Raw genomic sequence first — 18,580 nt, forward strand, 5'->3', positions numbered from 1 at the left:
TTATTTGACAGTGAAAAGTCACAAATCTAGGAGATGAAGTAAGGATTTTTGTGAGTAACAGCAAATAGATTAGTTTGACTGGTCCATATTGAAATTGTGGTTAAAGTGAGATGGAACTAAATCTCATTGAACTAAAATCTCACATACTCAGACTGTTAGTACTAGGAAGAGGCCTTAAAGACTATTTTGTCCAACTCCCTCCAACCTCCTCCCCTTTTTTAAAAAGTAGAAGAAATTGAGACCCAGTATCAGGGCAGGGTCTATATCCCAATTATTTTGATTCTCAGGCCAGTGTTGTCAAAATGAGCAGGCTGGACTAGATGGCAGTCCCTTCAAGCTCTAGATTTATGGTCCTATGAATAGCTTGAGTAAAGCACCATCTGACAGCTAACTCAGGTACTACAATCTGAACTAATTCAAACCCTTTACTAGATTTTTAGTTAAGCAATTGCATATATGTGCAAATACTTCACAGGTATTTACTGTCATATATGTTTGTCTTACCTATTATGATGTTCACATAGGTCAGCAGTTAATGATTTCCTCTTTCTTGCCTATGACCTCTAGCATGTTGGGTGGGTCCTTTTTCGGGAAGGATTTACAGGAGGACATGGACAAGAAATGCACAGGATATAATTGCAGGTATTAATGAATTTGCAATTTGTATCAATGGAGAGTGTGCCCATACTGAAAAGGTCATAAATCTCACAAAATATATTTTGGAAAAGAGTAGGATTAAAGAAGCCATAGGATTTGCTGCTCTGGATAGATGGGACAATGCTAAAAGGTGACAAAGAAAAGGGAGGACTGATATGTAATGTAATATATGACATATAATAAATACAACAACATATTCTTCTTCTATTTTTCCATTAAAGATATTAATTTTTGGATTAGAAAGAACAGAAAAAATAGCTATTAGGGAGTTGATACATAAGATATGTAGGGAGATAGTAGATAAGAACCTAGCTTTTTTCAAGTCACCAGGCCCATATAAACTAAGTGAATTGGCATATGTGACTGTTGAGTCACTATGAGAGATTGCTGAAAGATTGTTTAGAGAAGACTTCCAGAGATTCAAGGCAAGACAAAACAGGGCCAAACCCTCATCCCACAGTACAGCTATTAGCATAGGGAAATTAAAAAATGGAAGGAGCTGCTGAGATTAAATAAATCAAAGAAAACACTCACAAGTATAAAAAATTAATGCAAATCTACAGGAGAGATACAAAGAAAAAATGGATTTTCCACAAGGAATACATGAATACCTAAAAAAATGAAAGGAGAGAAAAAAATGAAATAAAGGCTCTGGAAGAAAGAAGTCATCTAGGTTGTGGGCTTAGGGGACTGGGAGGATAGTGGTAGCCTTCATAGTAAGTGGGAAATTTGGAACAGGGGAGAATGTGGGGAGAAAGATAATTCAGTTCAGTTTTGGACATGTTGAGCTTAAGATGTCTACGGAATATCTAATTTGAGATGTCAAAATAAGCAACTGGAGATGCAAGTCTAGAGGTTGGGTGGGAAATTAGGGCTGGATAAGGAGACTGAGAATCATCAGCATAGACATGATAATGAAATCCAAAGGAGCTAAAGAGATCACCAAGTGAAAAGTACAAAGGGAAAAGAAAAGAGGGCTGAAGTCTTCGTTAGTGGGTGTGACCTAGATGAAGATGCAGAAAAGGAGAATGAGAAAGAGTGCTCAGATAGGAGGAGAACCAGGATAGAGTAGTGCCACAGAAACCTAGAGAAGAATACATCAAGGAAAAAAGTATGATTGGTAGTGTCAAAATCTGCAAAAAGAGTCAAGAAGGATTAGGATTGAGAAAAGGCTATTAGATTTGGCAATTAAAAGGGTCCTATTCTCTCAACTGGATGAGGAAGGGAACTTTGTGCCTAGGGAGGGAAGGTACCATGGAGAAGCCACTCAAGGTTCTGAGGTTATGGGGCTACCATACTAGCAGCTCCCATCTCCTTTTCTCTAATTGGTTCTCTTATTTGACTTTTTTATGCTTCTGTTCCTGCTTCTTCCTTCATTATTCTTGGTGGAAGAAGGGGTGCAGTGGCTTTTCACTTATCACATTGGGATTTCTGGAGGAGTCCACTACCCTGGCTTTCTTTCTTTTAAAAAAAATTAACATTCTACTTTTTCCCCAATTACATGGAAAAATAATTTTTAACATTTGTTTTTAAAGATTTTTGAGTTCCCAATTCTCTCCATCCTTTCCTCTCTCTCTCTTCTCTTTGAGAAGGCAAACAATTTTATATAGATTATACATATGTGCAGTCATGCAAAACATTTCCACATTACTCATGTTGTAAAAGAAAACACAGATAAAAAACAAAGCCAAAAACAAAGATGTTTTGATCTATATTCAGACTCTTATCAGTTCTTTCTCTGGAGAGGGATAGTATTTTTCATCATAAGTCCTTCACAATGGTCTTGGATCATTGTATTGCTGAGAATAGCTAAGTCATTTACAGGTGATCATCTTACAATATTGCTGTTACTGTGAACAATGTTCTCTTGGTTCTGCTCATTTCACTTTGCATCAGTTCATTTAAGTCATCCCAGGTTTTTCTGACAGCATCCTGCTCTTCATTTCTTATAATACAATAGTATATAATCACAACTATATACCACAACTTGTTCAGCTATTCCCCAACTGATGATTCCCCTCAATTTCCAATTCTTTGCCAGCATAAAAAGAGCTGCTATAAATATTTTGTACATGTAGTTCCTTTTTTAAAAAATCTCTTTGGAATATAGACCTGGTAGTGATAATCCTGGGTTAAAGGGTATGCATGGTTTTATAGTTCTTTGGGCATAGTTCCAGATTACTCCAAAGAATGGATGAATCAGTATACAACTACACCAGTGCACTCAATTTTCCCATATCCTTTCCAACACTTGTCATTTTCCTTTTCTGTCATGTTAGCCAATCTGATATGGGTGGGGTGGTACCTCAGAGTTATTTTAATTTGCATTTCTCTAATCAAGAGTGATTTATAGTATTTTTTTCATATAACTATAGATAGATTTGATGACTTTGAAAACTGCCTGTTCACATCCTTTGACCATTTATCAATTGAGGAATGACTCTTATTTTTATAAATTTGACTCAGTTCTCTATATATTTGAGAAATGAGGATTTTTCAGAGAAACTTGAGATAAAATTTTTTTCATAGTGATTACTATATTTTTCTCTCCATTCTGTTTTTTCCTATTTGACTCTCTTTCTCGCCCTTCCCCTGTCCATCCTCAAAAGTGTTTTGCTTCTGACTACCACTTTCCTCAATCTGCCCTCCCTTCAGTCCCCTTTCCCTTCTCTCATTCCCTTCCTTCCTACTTTTCTGTAGGGTAAGATAGATTTATATACCCAACTTAGTGTGTATGTTATTCCCTCATGTGCTCCCCTCCACTACAAAAGCTCTTTTTGTACCTATTATGTAAAACAATTTACTCCATTCTACGCCTCCCATTCACCTTCTCTCAGTGTATTCTTCTTTCTCACCCCTTAATTTAATTTTTTTGGTATTTATCCCATCATATTCAACTCACCCTCTGTTTATGTATACTCCTTCTATTGCCCTAATAATGAGAAAGTCCTTAGAGGTTACAAGTATTATCTTCCCATGTAGGAATATAGACAGTTTAACCTTATTGAACCCCTTATGATTTCTCTTTCATGTTTCTCTCTTTATGTTTCTCTTGAATCTTGGATTTGAAAGTCAGATTTTCTATTCAGCTCTGATCTTTTCAACAGGAATGCTTAAAAGTCCTCTATTTTCATTGAATGTCTATTTTTACCCTAGAAGGAGTATACTCAGTTTTGCTGGGTAGGTGATTTTTGGTTATGATCCTAGCTCTTTTGCTATCCAGAATATCACAGTCCAGGCCCTCTTATCTTTTAATGTAGAAGGTTCCAAATTTCGTGTTATCCTAACTGTGGCTCCATGATACTTGAATTGTTTCTTTCTGGCTGCTTGCAATATTGTCTCCTTGACCTGGGAACTCTGGAATTTTGCTATAATATTCCTGGGAGTTTTCATTTTGGGATCTCTTTCATGAGGTGACCAGTAGATTCTTTCAATTTCTATTTTACCTTCTGGTTCTAGGATATCAGAGCAGTTTTCCCTGATAATTTTTTTTGATCATGGCTTTCAGGTAGTCCAGTAATTCTTAAATGATCTCTTCTCAAGCTATTTTCTAAGTCAGTTGTTTTTCCAATGAGATATTTCATATCTTCTTTTTTTTTATTCTTTTGATTTGTTTCTTGATGTCTCATAAAATCATTAGCTTCCAATTGCCCAATTCTAATTTTTAAGCAATTATTTTCTTCAGTGAGCTTTTGTACTTCTTTTTCCATTTGGCCAATTCTGCTTTTTAAGGTGTTCTCTTGATTGGATTTTTGTGCCTCTTTTACCATTTAATCTATTCTGTTTTTTAAGGTGTTATTTGCTTCAGTATTTTTGTGCCCTCCTTCACCAAGCTGCTGACTCTCTCTCATTATTTTCTTGCATTACTCTTATTTTTTCCTAATTTTTCCTCTGCATCTCGTATCTGATTTTTAAAATCCTTTTTGAGCCTTCCCAGGGCTTGAGATTAATTTACACATTTTTCTCTGAGGCTTTGGATGTAGCCATTTTGACTCTGTCTTCTTCTGAGTTTGTGTTTTGATCTTCCCTGTTACCATAATAACTTTCTATGGTCAGGATCTTTTTTTGTTTGCTCCTTTTTCAAGCCTATTTCTTGGGCTGGTCTCTGCTTTTGGGGTTGAGGGGGCACTGTCCCAAACTTCAGGTTTTTTGTGTAGCTGTCTTCAGAGCTAGTTCTTGGGACCTGTAAGTTTTCAGTCTTCCAAGGTGGTGTGAGCTAAGGAGAGGTGTGTTTAACTACTCTCCTGGCCCGTGCTCTGGTAACTATAAACAGGGTCTTTGCTCCCATGTGGCCTTAAGTTCTGACGTGCTTGTGCTCCTCCTTGCCCTGGGATTGAGACCCAGGAATATGACCTGGATCCGAGGATGGGCAATGCAAGAGAGTCTACCCCTGCTGCCAGCAAAGGGACCCCTGTGATCTCCTGACTAGTTGTCTGAGTCTGGAAGCCACCACTGCTGCTACTCATTCAGTTGCCCCTAAGGCCTGCTACCATTTTATTGGAATCTGGTCTGAGCTGGTGCAGTCTATGCTGGACTGCACTATACACTCCCTCTCCCAATGTGACACACCTTTCCTGCTGATCTTCTAATTTGTTTCGGGCTTAAAAATTATTTCACCCTGTCCTTTTGTGGATTCTGCTGTTCCAGAATTGTTTTGACACACTGTTTAAAGTTGTTTGGAGGGGAATTTGGGAGAGCTCAGGTGAGTTCCTGTCTTTTCTCTGGAATCGTGGCTCTGCCCCCTCCTACCCTGGCTTTCTTATTGCTCAGTTATGTTTACTGGAAATCTAACCTCCTTCTTTTAATAGTCTCTCTATACTTCTAGTTTCTCAGCTAGAAATCTTAGCCACCTGTGACTCCCCTTTCTCTTTCTATGTTGTCAAGTTCTATCTATTTCTTCCTTCTCAACCTGTCTTTTGGATTCTTATATTTCCTATTTCCATTCCTATCAACAATTAGCTGAAAGGCAGCATGGCCTAGTTCATAGAGATAACATGTCATACATCTAAAATTAGAATAGACTTCAGATTCCAGAGCTAGCCTTATAGTAATAAAGTTCAGTATTCAAGTCCCCCTTCTTATTTATACTGGCTGTATGATCCTAAGTCATAATTTCTAATTGCCCCATACAACTTTCTAAGACTATGTGTGAGTTGAAGTGCTGATCTGAAGGGCAGAGAGAATTTCTTCACATGGAGTTCCCTACACCAATGAAATAACAGATCTGGTCCAAACATCACTTCCACAACAAAACAACAACAAACACCTTAATTAACTAGCCTAGGCTAGCTCCTCAGAGTCATTCAGTGTCAGAGTTGAAAGGGATCATAGGAGCATATTCTGGAGTTGAAAGGGATATCAGAGGCCATCTATTATAACCTTCCCATTTAACAAATAAGGAAACTGAGGCCCAGGGAGATTAAGTGAATTGTTCAAAATGACATAGGCACTGTGTACTGTGTACTGCTATGTGGTACCCAGGTACTTCAGATCGAGTGTCAGGACTCTCTCAATTGTACCTATAAATCAAGCCATTTAGGCCTAATGCATAGCTAAAAATGAACTTCCATTATTATACCCAGCCAAATGGTCATGTTGTCTAGGTTCTACTTGAAGACTTCCAATGAGGAGAAACTCACAACCTCCAGAGGCAGCCCATTTTGCTTTTGGATAGCATTAATTGTTATGAAGTATTTCCTTAGTAATGAAAGCCCAAAATTGTCTCTTTGTATTCACTGAACCAAGTTTTTTTTTTATGCTGAGGCAAAATAAAACAAGTCGAAACTCTTTTCTACATGATAATCTTTCAAATATTTGAATACAGCTATTATGATCTCTATAAGTCTTCCATTCTCTAGTCTATTTTCTATTCTAGGTAAGTTACTGCCAGTTTCTTCAATTATGCTTATTAAAAGAACCTCCAAAAAGAGAGTATGGTCACTCTCCTCTCTAATCCATTTTGCAATTAAATGCTATACATATGAATCAATCAATCAATCAGTACCCATTTATTAATGGCTACTGTATGTGAAGCATAGTGCTGTGTGCTGGGGATATAAATACAAGGAATGAAATAATCCTTTCTCTCAAGTAGCTAGCACTTTAACAAGGGAAACAAGTTTACGTGTATGTGTATACGTACATATATATACATGTTATATATATATAATATTATACTATAAAGAGAATAAATATAAGCAAATATAAAATGGTTAAATACAAGGCACTTTTAGAAGGAAGACAGAAACTAGCAGTTTGGGAGATTAGCAAAGGCTTCAATTAAGAAGTGCTGCTTGAGTTGTATCCTGAAGGAAGAAAGGAGGCATAGGGGAGGAGAAAGTGAGGATGGCTAGTGGAGATGGGAGAAGGAGTATAGTATGTAAGAAACTGAAAGAAGGCTATGTTGGCTGGACTGCAGAATTTTTGAGGGAAAATAATACATAGTGAGGCTGAAGACATAAATCAGAACCAGGCCTTGAAGGGCTTTAAAAACTAAACAAAGGAGTTTTGATATTTTATTCTAATAAGGAAACGAGATCCTAGAGTTTACCGAACAGGGGAGTGACATGGTGAGATCTGTGCTTATAGAAAATCATTTTGGCAGCAGTATGGAGGATGGTAAGATATGTGAGGTGAGAAGACTTAGGAGGTTATTTCAGTTCTCCAGGTAAAAGGTGATTAAGGACTGAACTAAGGTGTTATCTGTGTGAGAAGGAGGAAGGTGTCAGATCTAATAGCTATGGACATAGAAATCGAAAGATAAGGCAACTGATTGGACATGTGGAGTGAGAGAGGATAAGAATAATACTGAGATTAAAATTCTGAAGAACTAGACAAACAGTGGTAGAAATGGGGGTACATGCTGTATGAGATGTCTCAGGGAAATCCAGTTTGAAATGTCCAACAGGCAACTAAAGCTTAAGGGAAAGATTAGGGTTAGGTATATAGATTTGTGAGCTATTGGCATAGAGATCATAATTAAATTTGTGGAAGTTGACATGGTCATCAATATATATACAATCTCCCAAATATATCCGTTTCAGCATTTCACTCCCCTATTTAGGAATACACTATGGTTTCCTATTGCCCATTGGATAAAATCTAAACTTGTATGCCTAGTATTCAAATCTTCCATAAAATGGCCCTATGAATATAATTTTATTTACTTTTGTGGTCTAATATAAACACTCAATTCCCAGCTGAGGCAGGTCTGTTTGCTCATGGATTTATTTACTCAACTTCAAGTTTTGCTTATTATATTTTCTTTGCCTAGAGGACTCTATAGTCCTTTTGTTCTCTCTTCTTTGGCCTGAAAACTTAGCACAAATACTGCCTTCTCTAGGAAGTACTTAATTCAATTTAATTTAAAAATATTTTTTGAAACACTATGCTAGGTTCTGTAGATAAGAAGACAAAAATGAAGCAGTTCCTGCCCTCAAGAAGCTTATATTCTATTAGAGAGACAGTAAAAATATAAGTAAATACAATATAAACTAAGGAGAGGAAAAAGTACAAATACTTTGGGAGGCTTAGGGAAATAGCATTACTGCAGAACCTTCAATAAGATAAGGATTCTGAAAAGAAAAGTTCAGGAGGAAACTCTTCCAGTCATAAGGGATAGCTTGTGAGAATCAGGTAGGGGACGGAAAGGAAACTTTGCGAAGCGCTAATATGGCTGTTATGTAGTGTGGGGGTAGGAAAGGAATGTGACATAAAGATGGAACCATATTCTGGATGACAGACTAAGAAGCTTGTGTTTTATCCCAAGGTTAATAGGTAGTCACAGAAAGTTTAGGAGTAGGGTCAGAGCTGTGCCTCAGAAAAGACTGTCTTAGAAGCTCTTTGGAAGATGTATCGGACAGGAAAGAAAACGGATACAGGGTGACCAACTGGCAGGCTATTATAATAGCCTGGACAAGAGGCAATAAAAGCCTCTTTTAGGGTGGTGGCCAGTGAGCAAATAGAAGGAAAGGGATGTGAGAGACATCCCTAAAATAGAATAAGACTTGAATATAGAGTTCATAATGACTTTTCCCTTCTCCGAACAATACTTAACATCTACGCTGTCTTATGTTCCACAATTGTTTCTTATATTCAGTCTCAATCTCAGTGGAAGCTTCTCAAGGGAGCTTGTTTCTTATACTTCTTTTGTATTCCCAGAGGACCTTGCACAATTGCTCAGCAGCTAAGAGGCACTTAATAGTCATTTTTTGACTATCTGAAACAAAAGCAATCATTCACCAATTCCTTAGTAAAGAGTAAATTTTGAAAGAGAATGGATCAATCACTTTCTAGATTACTTTAGAAAAAGAAAATTTCACTCTATCCATAACTATCATGAAACTCTTAACTGTACAAGTCACAGTCTCCTTGGAAAGGATATATTAAACAAAAAATCTAATTATCATTAAGCTTTCACTTTTATACTAACTTAGAACTATCCCAAATTCTCTCCAAATAACAGGAAACATGATAATAATGCCAGTACATTTTCAGTTCTATTTAAAATTCTAGGATGATGCTATCATTTCTTTAGTTCTGTTAAACGATTAAATTAGTAGAGATGGAATTTTAAAATGAAAATGCTCACCTTTAATTTCAAACTTGACTAGCAGATTGATCCCCAATGTCATGGCAATATTCGAGAGTAGACAGGCAGACAGCTTTTGTTTAAGACTCATCTGGTTATATCGAGAATTAATGAACAAGTATGGAAGGTAGGTGATGAAGTAGATGCACCCTCCTGTAGCAACAGCCATATTAGCTGAAAATTTTGAGGGGGGAAAATAGAGATAATTTAAACAATATACAACAAAAGAAACAAAACCCTTTGGAAAATGACAAGCAACAAAATTACCTCTAAGGGGCCATTTTTGCATCATTTAATCACACATGATTTTGTTCATGATAGTTCCCCTGATGATTTCTATGAATTTACATCCAATAAAGCCCTCAAAACTCATCTCTCCCAGAAAAACTTCAATTCATCCCACCCTCACCCATTTGAATATTTATTCTGCATCCTCTTGGAAATAACATAATGCTTTATATTATTTAGCATCTTTTAAAAATGCCCTCTCAATTTGCTTCCTAAGTGTATATATCTAATTGTCTCTCAATTAGACTATAAACTCCATGAAGCCTTATATGATATTTTATATATAGTACACACATTATTCAATATATCCTTGCTATTTGGTCCTTCTCCTTTTACCCTGACATTTTTCTTGCTTACCGAATGATTTTCAAGTTTTATTAATGCCATTTCTACACCAGTCAAGATCCACAATAATACTCCACTACCTCAAACACTATGATCTGTTCAGTTAGGTTGTGCATTTTACTTCCACTTCTTTTGGTAGCACAAAAGATGGTGTTGAAATTATTTTGGTATACACCTTGTAATGGGATATTTGGCTCAAATATCCTCTATTTCATTAAATTTCCCCCCAAAGGATTATAATCACATTTGCTGGGTAGGTTATTATTCTTGGTTGTAATCCTAGCTCCTTTGCCTTCTGTAATATCATATGCCAAACCCTGCAACTTCTTTAATGTGGAAGCTGCTAAATCTTGCATGATTCTGACTGCAGCACCATGATATTTGAATGTTTCTTTCTGGATGTTTGCAATATTTTCTCCAGGAACTGAAACTTTGGAATTTGGCTATAATATTCCTGGGAGTTTTCATTTTGAGATTTCTTTCAGGTGGTGATCAGTAGATTCTTTCAATTTCCATTTTACCCTCTAGTTCTAGAATACCAGGGCAATTTTCCTTGAAAATTTCTTGAAAGATGATGTCTAGGCTCTTTTTTTTTTTTTTTTTGATCATGGCTTTCAGGTGATCCAATAATTTTTAAATTATCTACTTGATCTATTTTCCAGGACAGTTGTTTTTCTAATGACTTATTTCACATCTTCTTCTATTTTTTTTCATTCTTTTGACTTTATTTTATTGTTTCTTGATGTCTCATAGTCATTAACTTCCACTCATCCAATTCTAACTTTTAAGGAATTGTTTTTTTCAGTGGACTTTTGTACCTCCATCCATTATTTCAGGCCAAGTTCAAATGACAAGTGCTCCAATAAATATCCCTAAGGATAGGGAATGGAACTGTGGTTTCACTGGTATAGGGAACTCCTTGATGAGGAAACTCCCTCCACCAATGCAGATCAGTACCTTCTCAGCAATTTGTTTACCATTTTAAGAGAGTTATTTAGAGCACTGAGAGCTTGAGTGACTTGCCCAGGGTCCCAGAGCCAGGATATACCAGAGGCAGGACTTGAACACAAGTTTTCATGGTTCTGAGACTAGTTCTCTGTTCACTACCCTTAGTTTCCTTTAGTTCCTTTAACTGAAAATATTCTAAATGCTTTCAATTTCCAAAGTATCTGCTATATCTTGGAGCATTATATTCTACATATTCTACATTATATTATAATTATCTGTGAATGTCTAATTTCTCCACAAATTTGTAAGTACCCTGAGGAAAAAGACTTCATCTTATGTATCTCTGTATTGTTCCACAATACCTAACAAGCACTTAAAAATGTTGCTCGATATTTTCAGATGAAACCTCCATACTTCTGATGCTACCTGACAAAAACTTAGTACCTTCCTTCAGCCATCATATACCCAATCCAGTTTTAGTTGGTATTTAAAAAAATAAATGGAATAGAAGAATTCAGAGTCAGAATATTGCACAGTCTTTTCATCCCTCAATATTCTCTCAGGCCATTTATCCCAGCTGTGGTTTCAATTTCCTCTCTTCCCTGTCTCAATCCTATAGATAATCACTTCAACATTATACTTTCCTTTCCTCTCAAGTCCCTTGCTTCCTCATTCTTTATAGCCTAGGCTTTATGCCATCTCAGTCATGAACCATCCATGTCCTCCACTCCTACTCATGTGTCTCTGAATAGAAATGGAGGAAGTCATGTTAGCATGCTGAGCAGGATGACTATAAATTTATGCTATTTAATCCCAAATGGGCTCTCACTGAAGTAGTAGAGCAATTCTTTTAATCCTTCCATTTATTCTCTCTCCTACTCCTCAAAAAGTTTTTTTAAATCTCCTCTTCTTTCCTGAAACTTCCCATATCTTCTCCTAACCTAACCCTCTCAGCTGAGGACCACACTTTATCTTTATTGAAAAATATAAAGACCATTTGCTGTAAGCTCCATCTTTTCTACATCTTCAAACTCCTTGACATTATTTACCGTTCTCATTTTAAGCTCTCATGAAGAGATGGCTCTTCCTGCTAAAGTCAACCCTTCTATATTTTCCTCTGTACCCATCCCCTTGCTTCCATCTTTTTTGGCGGACTGCTAACAGAGTCACTACCATAATCACCCCCTTCCCATCTCATGTGCTAATTTTCAATTTCTCCTTATCTACTGTTCCAACCTTATTGCTTATAAACATGTCCAAGGCTCCTGAATCTTTAAAATACCTCTATTTGATTCCTCCATTCCTTCAAGTTATGGCCCCTTTTTCCCCTTCCTTTTGAAGACAGACTCCTACAGAAATCTGCCTACTCTTATTGCTCTCACCTCTTCTCACTTCTTAATCCTTTGCAATCTGGCCTCTGACCTCATTTAACCAAAACTGCTTCCTCCAAAGTTACTAATGAGTTCTTATTTGCCAAATCTTACAAGTTTTTTCTCAATCATCATCTTTTTTGACTTCTTTGCAGCATTTGACACTGTGGACAACCCTCTCCTTCTAGATATTCTTTTTCCCTCTGTGTTTCCAGAACAATGCTATCTCTCTTGGGACTTCTACATATTTGACCACTTCTTCTCTGGATTGCCATTCATATTCCACCCCAAAGATATACCCCAAGACTCTGACCTATATTCCTTTTCTCTAGTATCCCTCCCTAACTGACCTCTTAAGCTCCTATGGGTTTAATTAGTACCACTATACAGACAACTCCCAGATTTATATATCCAATACTAATCTCTCTTTTGAGTTCCAGTCTTGCATCATCAACTACCCATTAGATATTTTGAAATAGATGTCTCATACCTAATATCTAAACATTTTTCATTATCTTTAACCCTAAAACCACTTCTCTTCCAGATGCTTATTGCTGTCAATGATACCACCAACCTTCTCGTCATCCAGATTAGTTATCTTTGAAGTCATCCTCTATGCCTCATTTTCTCTCAACTCCTCACATATAAATAGTTGTCAAGTCTTATCAATTATATTTTCATAGCATGTTTCACAGCCTGCACTCTACCCCTATAGCTATTACCCTAGTTCAGATTTTTATCATTTCTCACCCAGACTATTTGTTTTTTAACTGGTCTTTCTGACTTATGTCTCTCCTCACTCCAATCCAACTTCCATATAGTTGCCAAAGAGATTTTCTTAAAGTACAGGTCTGATGCTTGTTTTTCCCTTACTCAATGAACTCCAACGGCTCCCTGTCATCTCTAGGATCAAATACAACCTCCTCTTTTTGGCATTTAAAGCCTTTCTCAGTTTGGCTCCTATATACTCCCCCTCCCCACCCCAATGTACTTTGGAAATATTTTGCATATAATTTTATACACACACACATACACACACACACACACACACACACACACACACACACACAATCTCCCTAGTTTCATGTGGGCAGGAATTGTTTAATTCTTATATCTGGATTCCCAGAGTCTATCACACAGGAGGTGTCTAATAAATCATATTGGTTGATTGATTGCATATGTGCAATCAGATTTTTTCCTCTAGAGAAAACTCTTTAAGATGAGGTTCCTAGAAATATATTCTGCCAAAGTGGGGACTGCTTTACAAGAATTTAATACCAATTGACATAGTACTTTGTGCAAAGATAATCAATGCATTCTATAAGAAATTACACTGCTATAGAATTAAATATCATTCTGACATGGCTATCGTCATAATATATATCAACAGTTTGAAAAGAAATATCTTTATCCATAAAAATTGGACTAAAAGTAGTAACCCAATTGAGAACAATTTCCTACGCAGCAACTATGCGGTCAGTCCTATTTTAGACACTGGAAAGGAATGGAGTACAAAAATTAATGGATCTGAAGTAAGATAAAATAAGAATGGAAAAGAGTTTGGGCTAGCTGTGACTCCTAATCCTCTCCAACCTGGCTAGTCACTCCACAGCAGTGAAGGATGAAAGGAAACAACCAAATAAATCCTCAGTGCATCTGCAAGAAAAGACTGATGATTTGTCAGGGAAGAACTTTCTAGTCTCACCTTTATTGAAGAATGTACTGATCATGAAGCTGAAGAACAAGGAAGAAATGGCAAAACACACCAGAAAGATAAACACCAAAGATGGGTCACTGTTGCGAAGTATTGGTTGGTTAAAAATCTACCAAAAATATTTAAAAATCATATCAGTCACACAGGTACATGTTATTACATAAAAACAAGGGAAAGATGGGAAGAGAATAGAAAATGTTTAAAATTCCTGCATGATTAATGCAATTAATCCAAAACTCTTCATGGCAGGAAGGCATAATGGATATAGAGCAAGCCTCAGAGTCAGAAGGACCTGGATTCAAATTCCACCACTTACACACAATGGCTAGATGACCTTGGATAAGTCACTTAACATCTAATGCCCCAGGAAACTCTCTAAGATTAAAAGGTGCAAAATGTTCTGCCTTGGCAGAAGGAATTTCCTCTCTTGGAATTCCCAAAAGCAGTGCCTGGAGGCCAGTGGGATGTGAAATAAACTAGACTACTCACTTTTCAAGGAACAGCAAAACGGCTCCTTAAAGTTAAGGTATTATTTCCTAGGACACTAACCTATAGTTTTGATTAGACTCAAGATTTCTAAAACAATCACTATTAACTAATTTCATTCATAGATTTAGAGTTGGAAGCACTCTCAGAGGTCACTTAGTCTAACTCTATTATTTTACAGATAAAGAAACTGAGGCCCCAAGTAATTTGTTCAAAGTCATACAAGTAAATAAGTGGTAGAGCTGGGATTAGAACCCAAGCCTTCTCTTACCAAATCTTTCACTTTCTTGTGTACCACCCTGCTTTCCTCTATCAGCCTTCCCAATATCAAACATCCTTTACAATAGAATTTCAGTATGACAGAAGAAACCAAATACTTGCCTTAATGAAGAAAAACATTGTCATCAAACTGATGGTAATGAGAAAAGAACAGACGAATGTGATGAAATAGGAAGCCCGTAACAGCCAGCTGCTGAGTCCCATCATTTGAAGGTATTCCTAGGAGGGAATTTGGGGAGAAGGAAGAAGGAAGTAACATAAACCAAATGGCACAAAATCAAATAATTACCTGGCTACTGGTTTGTCAGAGTAAACGGTTAAATAAATCTGTGAAGGTCTTTTATATCCAAACCCCTGAATGTAGGTGAGAAACTTTTATAGGTATCATTTATGATGGCTATGGAAGCTAGTTTTATCCCTGTTATTGGTCAGTGGAAATCTCTAAATTAGGCCACAGAAAAATAAGAAAGGGAGAGTATGTAGAATATTTAACAATGAAATTGGTGAATCATAGAAACAAACTTAAAAGATAAGAATGGACTACAGAGATCACTTAGTCCAACACCCACTCAAAGTATAGATTTTATATTAACAACATCCCCAACAAAGGAGTTACCTAGTCTTTGCTAGATGACATCCAGAGATAGATAATGGAAAGTTTTCCTTAAAATGAGCCAAAATTTGCCTTTCCATAACTACCATCCGTAGAGATTCTTTAGAAGTTTGGCAGCACAGTGGCTCTGGAGTCAGAAGAACTGGGTTCAAATTCTGCCTCTGATACTTACTGGATGATCTTGGGTAAGTCACAATCTTTTTGGGCTTCAGTTTCCTTATTTGTAAAATTAGGGGATTAGATTAGATGGGTCTCTGAGTTTCCTTCCATTTCTACATCTATGAATCTATGATGTTTCAAGCTGTAGCAAAATAGGATCAGTTTCAGTTTAGTATACTGTGATGATCTGTAAAGCCAACACATAATTTTTGCTTTCAGGTTGGCTAATAATAATGAATATATTATACATTATGGTGTTGTACTATTGTGTTGTGTGGATATTATAATTCTATGGTTTGGGGTCACAGTAAAAGAAGATGTCTTTGTTTCTTCAATTTCCAGAGGTGATAGATAGAAAGGAAAGGGATAAATATCCAGTAAAAGCAATGGAAGAAAGTAAGTAACACACTGGTCCTGGAGGAAGAAGTCAAAACAGTACTTTTCTACTCTCACTCCAGAGCTCTTTTGAAGTCCTCTTGATCACCAATCCAAATTATGTTGGCTATATGCCTACCTCCAGGTCATTCTTTCTTCCTTTCTCAAGGAATTCAATACTTTGCTCACCATCATCCTCTCCTACCCAAATCCGCCCTTATCCTAGGGGACTTTAATATCCCTTTAGATCAGAGGTTCAACAAACCTCAAGGAGTTCACAGATAGATTTCAGAGGGTCAGTGAACTTAGATGAAAATGATTATATTTTTATTTTAATTAACTGTTGGTTTCCTTTGAAATCATATATAACTTTTTTATGCATTTAAAAACACTATTTGAGAAATAGATCTGTAGGCTTCAACATTATCTATTGTCATGTCCATGACACAAGAGTGATTAAAAACTTAAATGCTCCCTCAAATTCCTTGACTTCCCAATTCCTCAGCCCCCTTAAACTTTTGACCTCCTGCTTCACTCCATCTTGGCCATATATAGGGATGAACATACTAGATCTCACCATTATACATACACACTCCATTTCTCTATTTAGAAACTGCTGTGGGAGATCCATAGGTGTTACACATTGCATATGTATTCAGAGTTTTTCTATGTATTGATCAGTTGTGTTGATCTTTTTTTCTCTAAAAAAATTGGCTCTCTGAGATGAGGAGGGAGGGATACTTAGAAAACTATGGTGACATAAGAAACAGAAATCAATAAAAACATATAAAAAAGAAACTCTGATATTCACTCATTTATCATATCCTATCATTATACTTCTTACTATGCTTCACTCCTCCTCCATCTGTTCTTTGCCTTATAAAGATCTCTGTTACCTTTATCTTTCAGTACTTTACTGTTCTAACTTCACTTTCCATCCTCTCTGGTGTCACTCCAATAGTTAGCTTTTTTTTTTTTTTTTTGCTATGATTCCCTCTGCTCTGGAATATTCTGCCCTTTTATTTTATTTCTATTCTTCTCTTGCCAAAGTCAGCATTAGATTGCTTCTACAATTTGCCTTCTCTGCTCCTACTCATGAGATACTAAACAAATCTCCCTAGAAGTTTATTCTTACAACCATCATGACTGGTCTTTATTGCAGTAAGGCATTCATTTTATGCCTCCATAATTGATGTCTTATCACTCTTCACAGAAGCTATTAAAAAAAATTATCTTCCCTTCTCAAGCACCCAACACTTCCACCTCCCTTCTCTCTCTCCATTGAGTACCTTGCCTCTTACTTTACTGAAAAAAAAACCAAAACAAAAACCAACTGAAATTAAGGACCAGCAAAACAAAAATTTTAAAGCATCTAAGACTGAGTTATGATGGGGAAATTTAAGGAAAAATTATAGTGAGTCATTTTCCCGGCTCAGGTCATCTTAGGAAGACACAGAAAGGTGTGAGACCAGGAGCCAAGATGGCAGAGTAAAAAGGTCGGGTGCTCTTACCCTCCCCTATCAACCTCTGAAAGCCCAGAAAATATCACCCCTAGGAAAAACCCTGGAACAGCTGAACTAGAAGCAGCAGCAGTGCAGTAGCCCAGGTAGCTTGAGGGATTAATGGGAAAGGCCCCTCTAGCACTGGCGAAGGGGAGCAGTATGGAACAGGAGGTGTTCCAGCAAGGTAGTGGAAAGCCCTATTTTAGCACACCAGGAGGAGATCCTGAAACCCAGGTGGTGGAGCAGGCAAACACCAACACCTGGACCTCCCAGTGCCTCAGTGAGGACGGAACAGGTGGAAATCAGCTCAGAAAACCACCAGGTGCCTCGGCATTCTATAGCAAACAGGTCTCCCCAGTGCCTCAGCAAAAATAGGGGAAGCAGCACTACAAAGGGCCCCAGGTATATAAATAACCTGCAACATCCATCTGAAAGGAGCTGAAGAAAGCGAAAGGAAAGGAAAAGCAGGCAACCTAGAGTTGCCCTAGAGTTCCAACCTTGCTGATTCCAGCCTAACACTGGGTAAGCTTCCAGAACCCTATAGCCTCCAACTGCCAACATCGGAGGCCCCAGTACACAAAGTCAGTGACCAAGACATAGGCTCCCAACACAAGAAGCTTGGATCAGTGCCCTCTGCTCCCCAGCAGGAGAGCTCAATCTCTTTAAAAGCCAGGGAATAAGGAAACACCATGAGCAAAAAGAAAATGTACCACAGATTCATATTATGAGAACAGTGAAGATCAAGGCAGAAATTCTGAAGAGGACAACAAACCCACATCTGCAACCTCAAAAGGGAATATGAACTGCTCTGAAGCCCAAAAAGCCTTCTTAGAAGAGCTCAAGAAGGATTTTAAAAGTCAAATGAGAGAGGCAGAAGAACCCTTAAAAAAATACAATTGGCCAACTGGAAAAAAAGTGCACTGAAGAAAACAAGTCCCTAAAAAATACAATTGGCCAAATGGGAAAGGAGATACAAAATCTAATTGAAGAAAACAATTTGTTAAAAATTAGAATCGGGCAAATGGAAGCCAATGACTCTATGAGAAGGCGAGAATCAGTCAAACAGAAACAAAAAAAAAAGAAAAAATGGATGAAAACGTAAAATACCTCATTGGTAAAAACAACTGACCTGGAAAATCGATCCTGGAGAGACAATTTAAAAATTATTAGTCTACCTGAAAATAACAATGAAAAAAAGAGCCTGGACAGTATCTTTCAGGAAATCATAAAGGATAACTGCCCTGAGGTCCTAGA

The 18,580-nt window shown here is 37.1% G+C and overlaps 1 protein-coding gene across 1 annotated transcript in view; it reads right to left on the reverse strand.

Annotated features, from left to right (window-relative positions):
• The window catches only part of LOC114052001 (ATP-binding cassette sub-family A member 3-like), a 193,544-nt gene that overhangs the window by 148,313 nt on the left and 26,651 nt on the right, over positions 1 to 18,580 (reverse strand). The window contains exons 7-9 of the mRNA XM_027874409.1: positions 14,780 to 14,896; positions 13,904 to 14,021; positions 9,248 to 9,421 (exon numbers count right to left, since the gene is read on the reverse strand). Of these exons, the coding sequence (XP_027730210.1) occupies positions 9,248 to 9,421; positions 13,904 to 14,021; positions 14,780 to 14,896 (409 nt within the window). The remainder of the gene's footprint in view (positions 1 to 9,247; positions 9,422 to 13,903; positions 14,022 to 14,779; positions 14,897 to 18,580) is intronic.

This window comes from Vombatus ursinus, unplaced genomic scaffold (assembly GCF_900497805.2).
Source record: "Vombatus ursinus unplaced genomic scaffold, bare-nosed wombat genome assembly UNPS02014807.1, whole genome shotgun sequence".
In the NCBI taxonomy this organism is placed as follows: Eukaryota; Metazoa; Chordata; class Mammalia; order Diprotodontia; family Vombatidae; genus Vombatus; species Vombatus ursinus.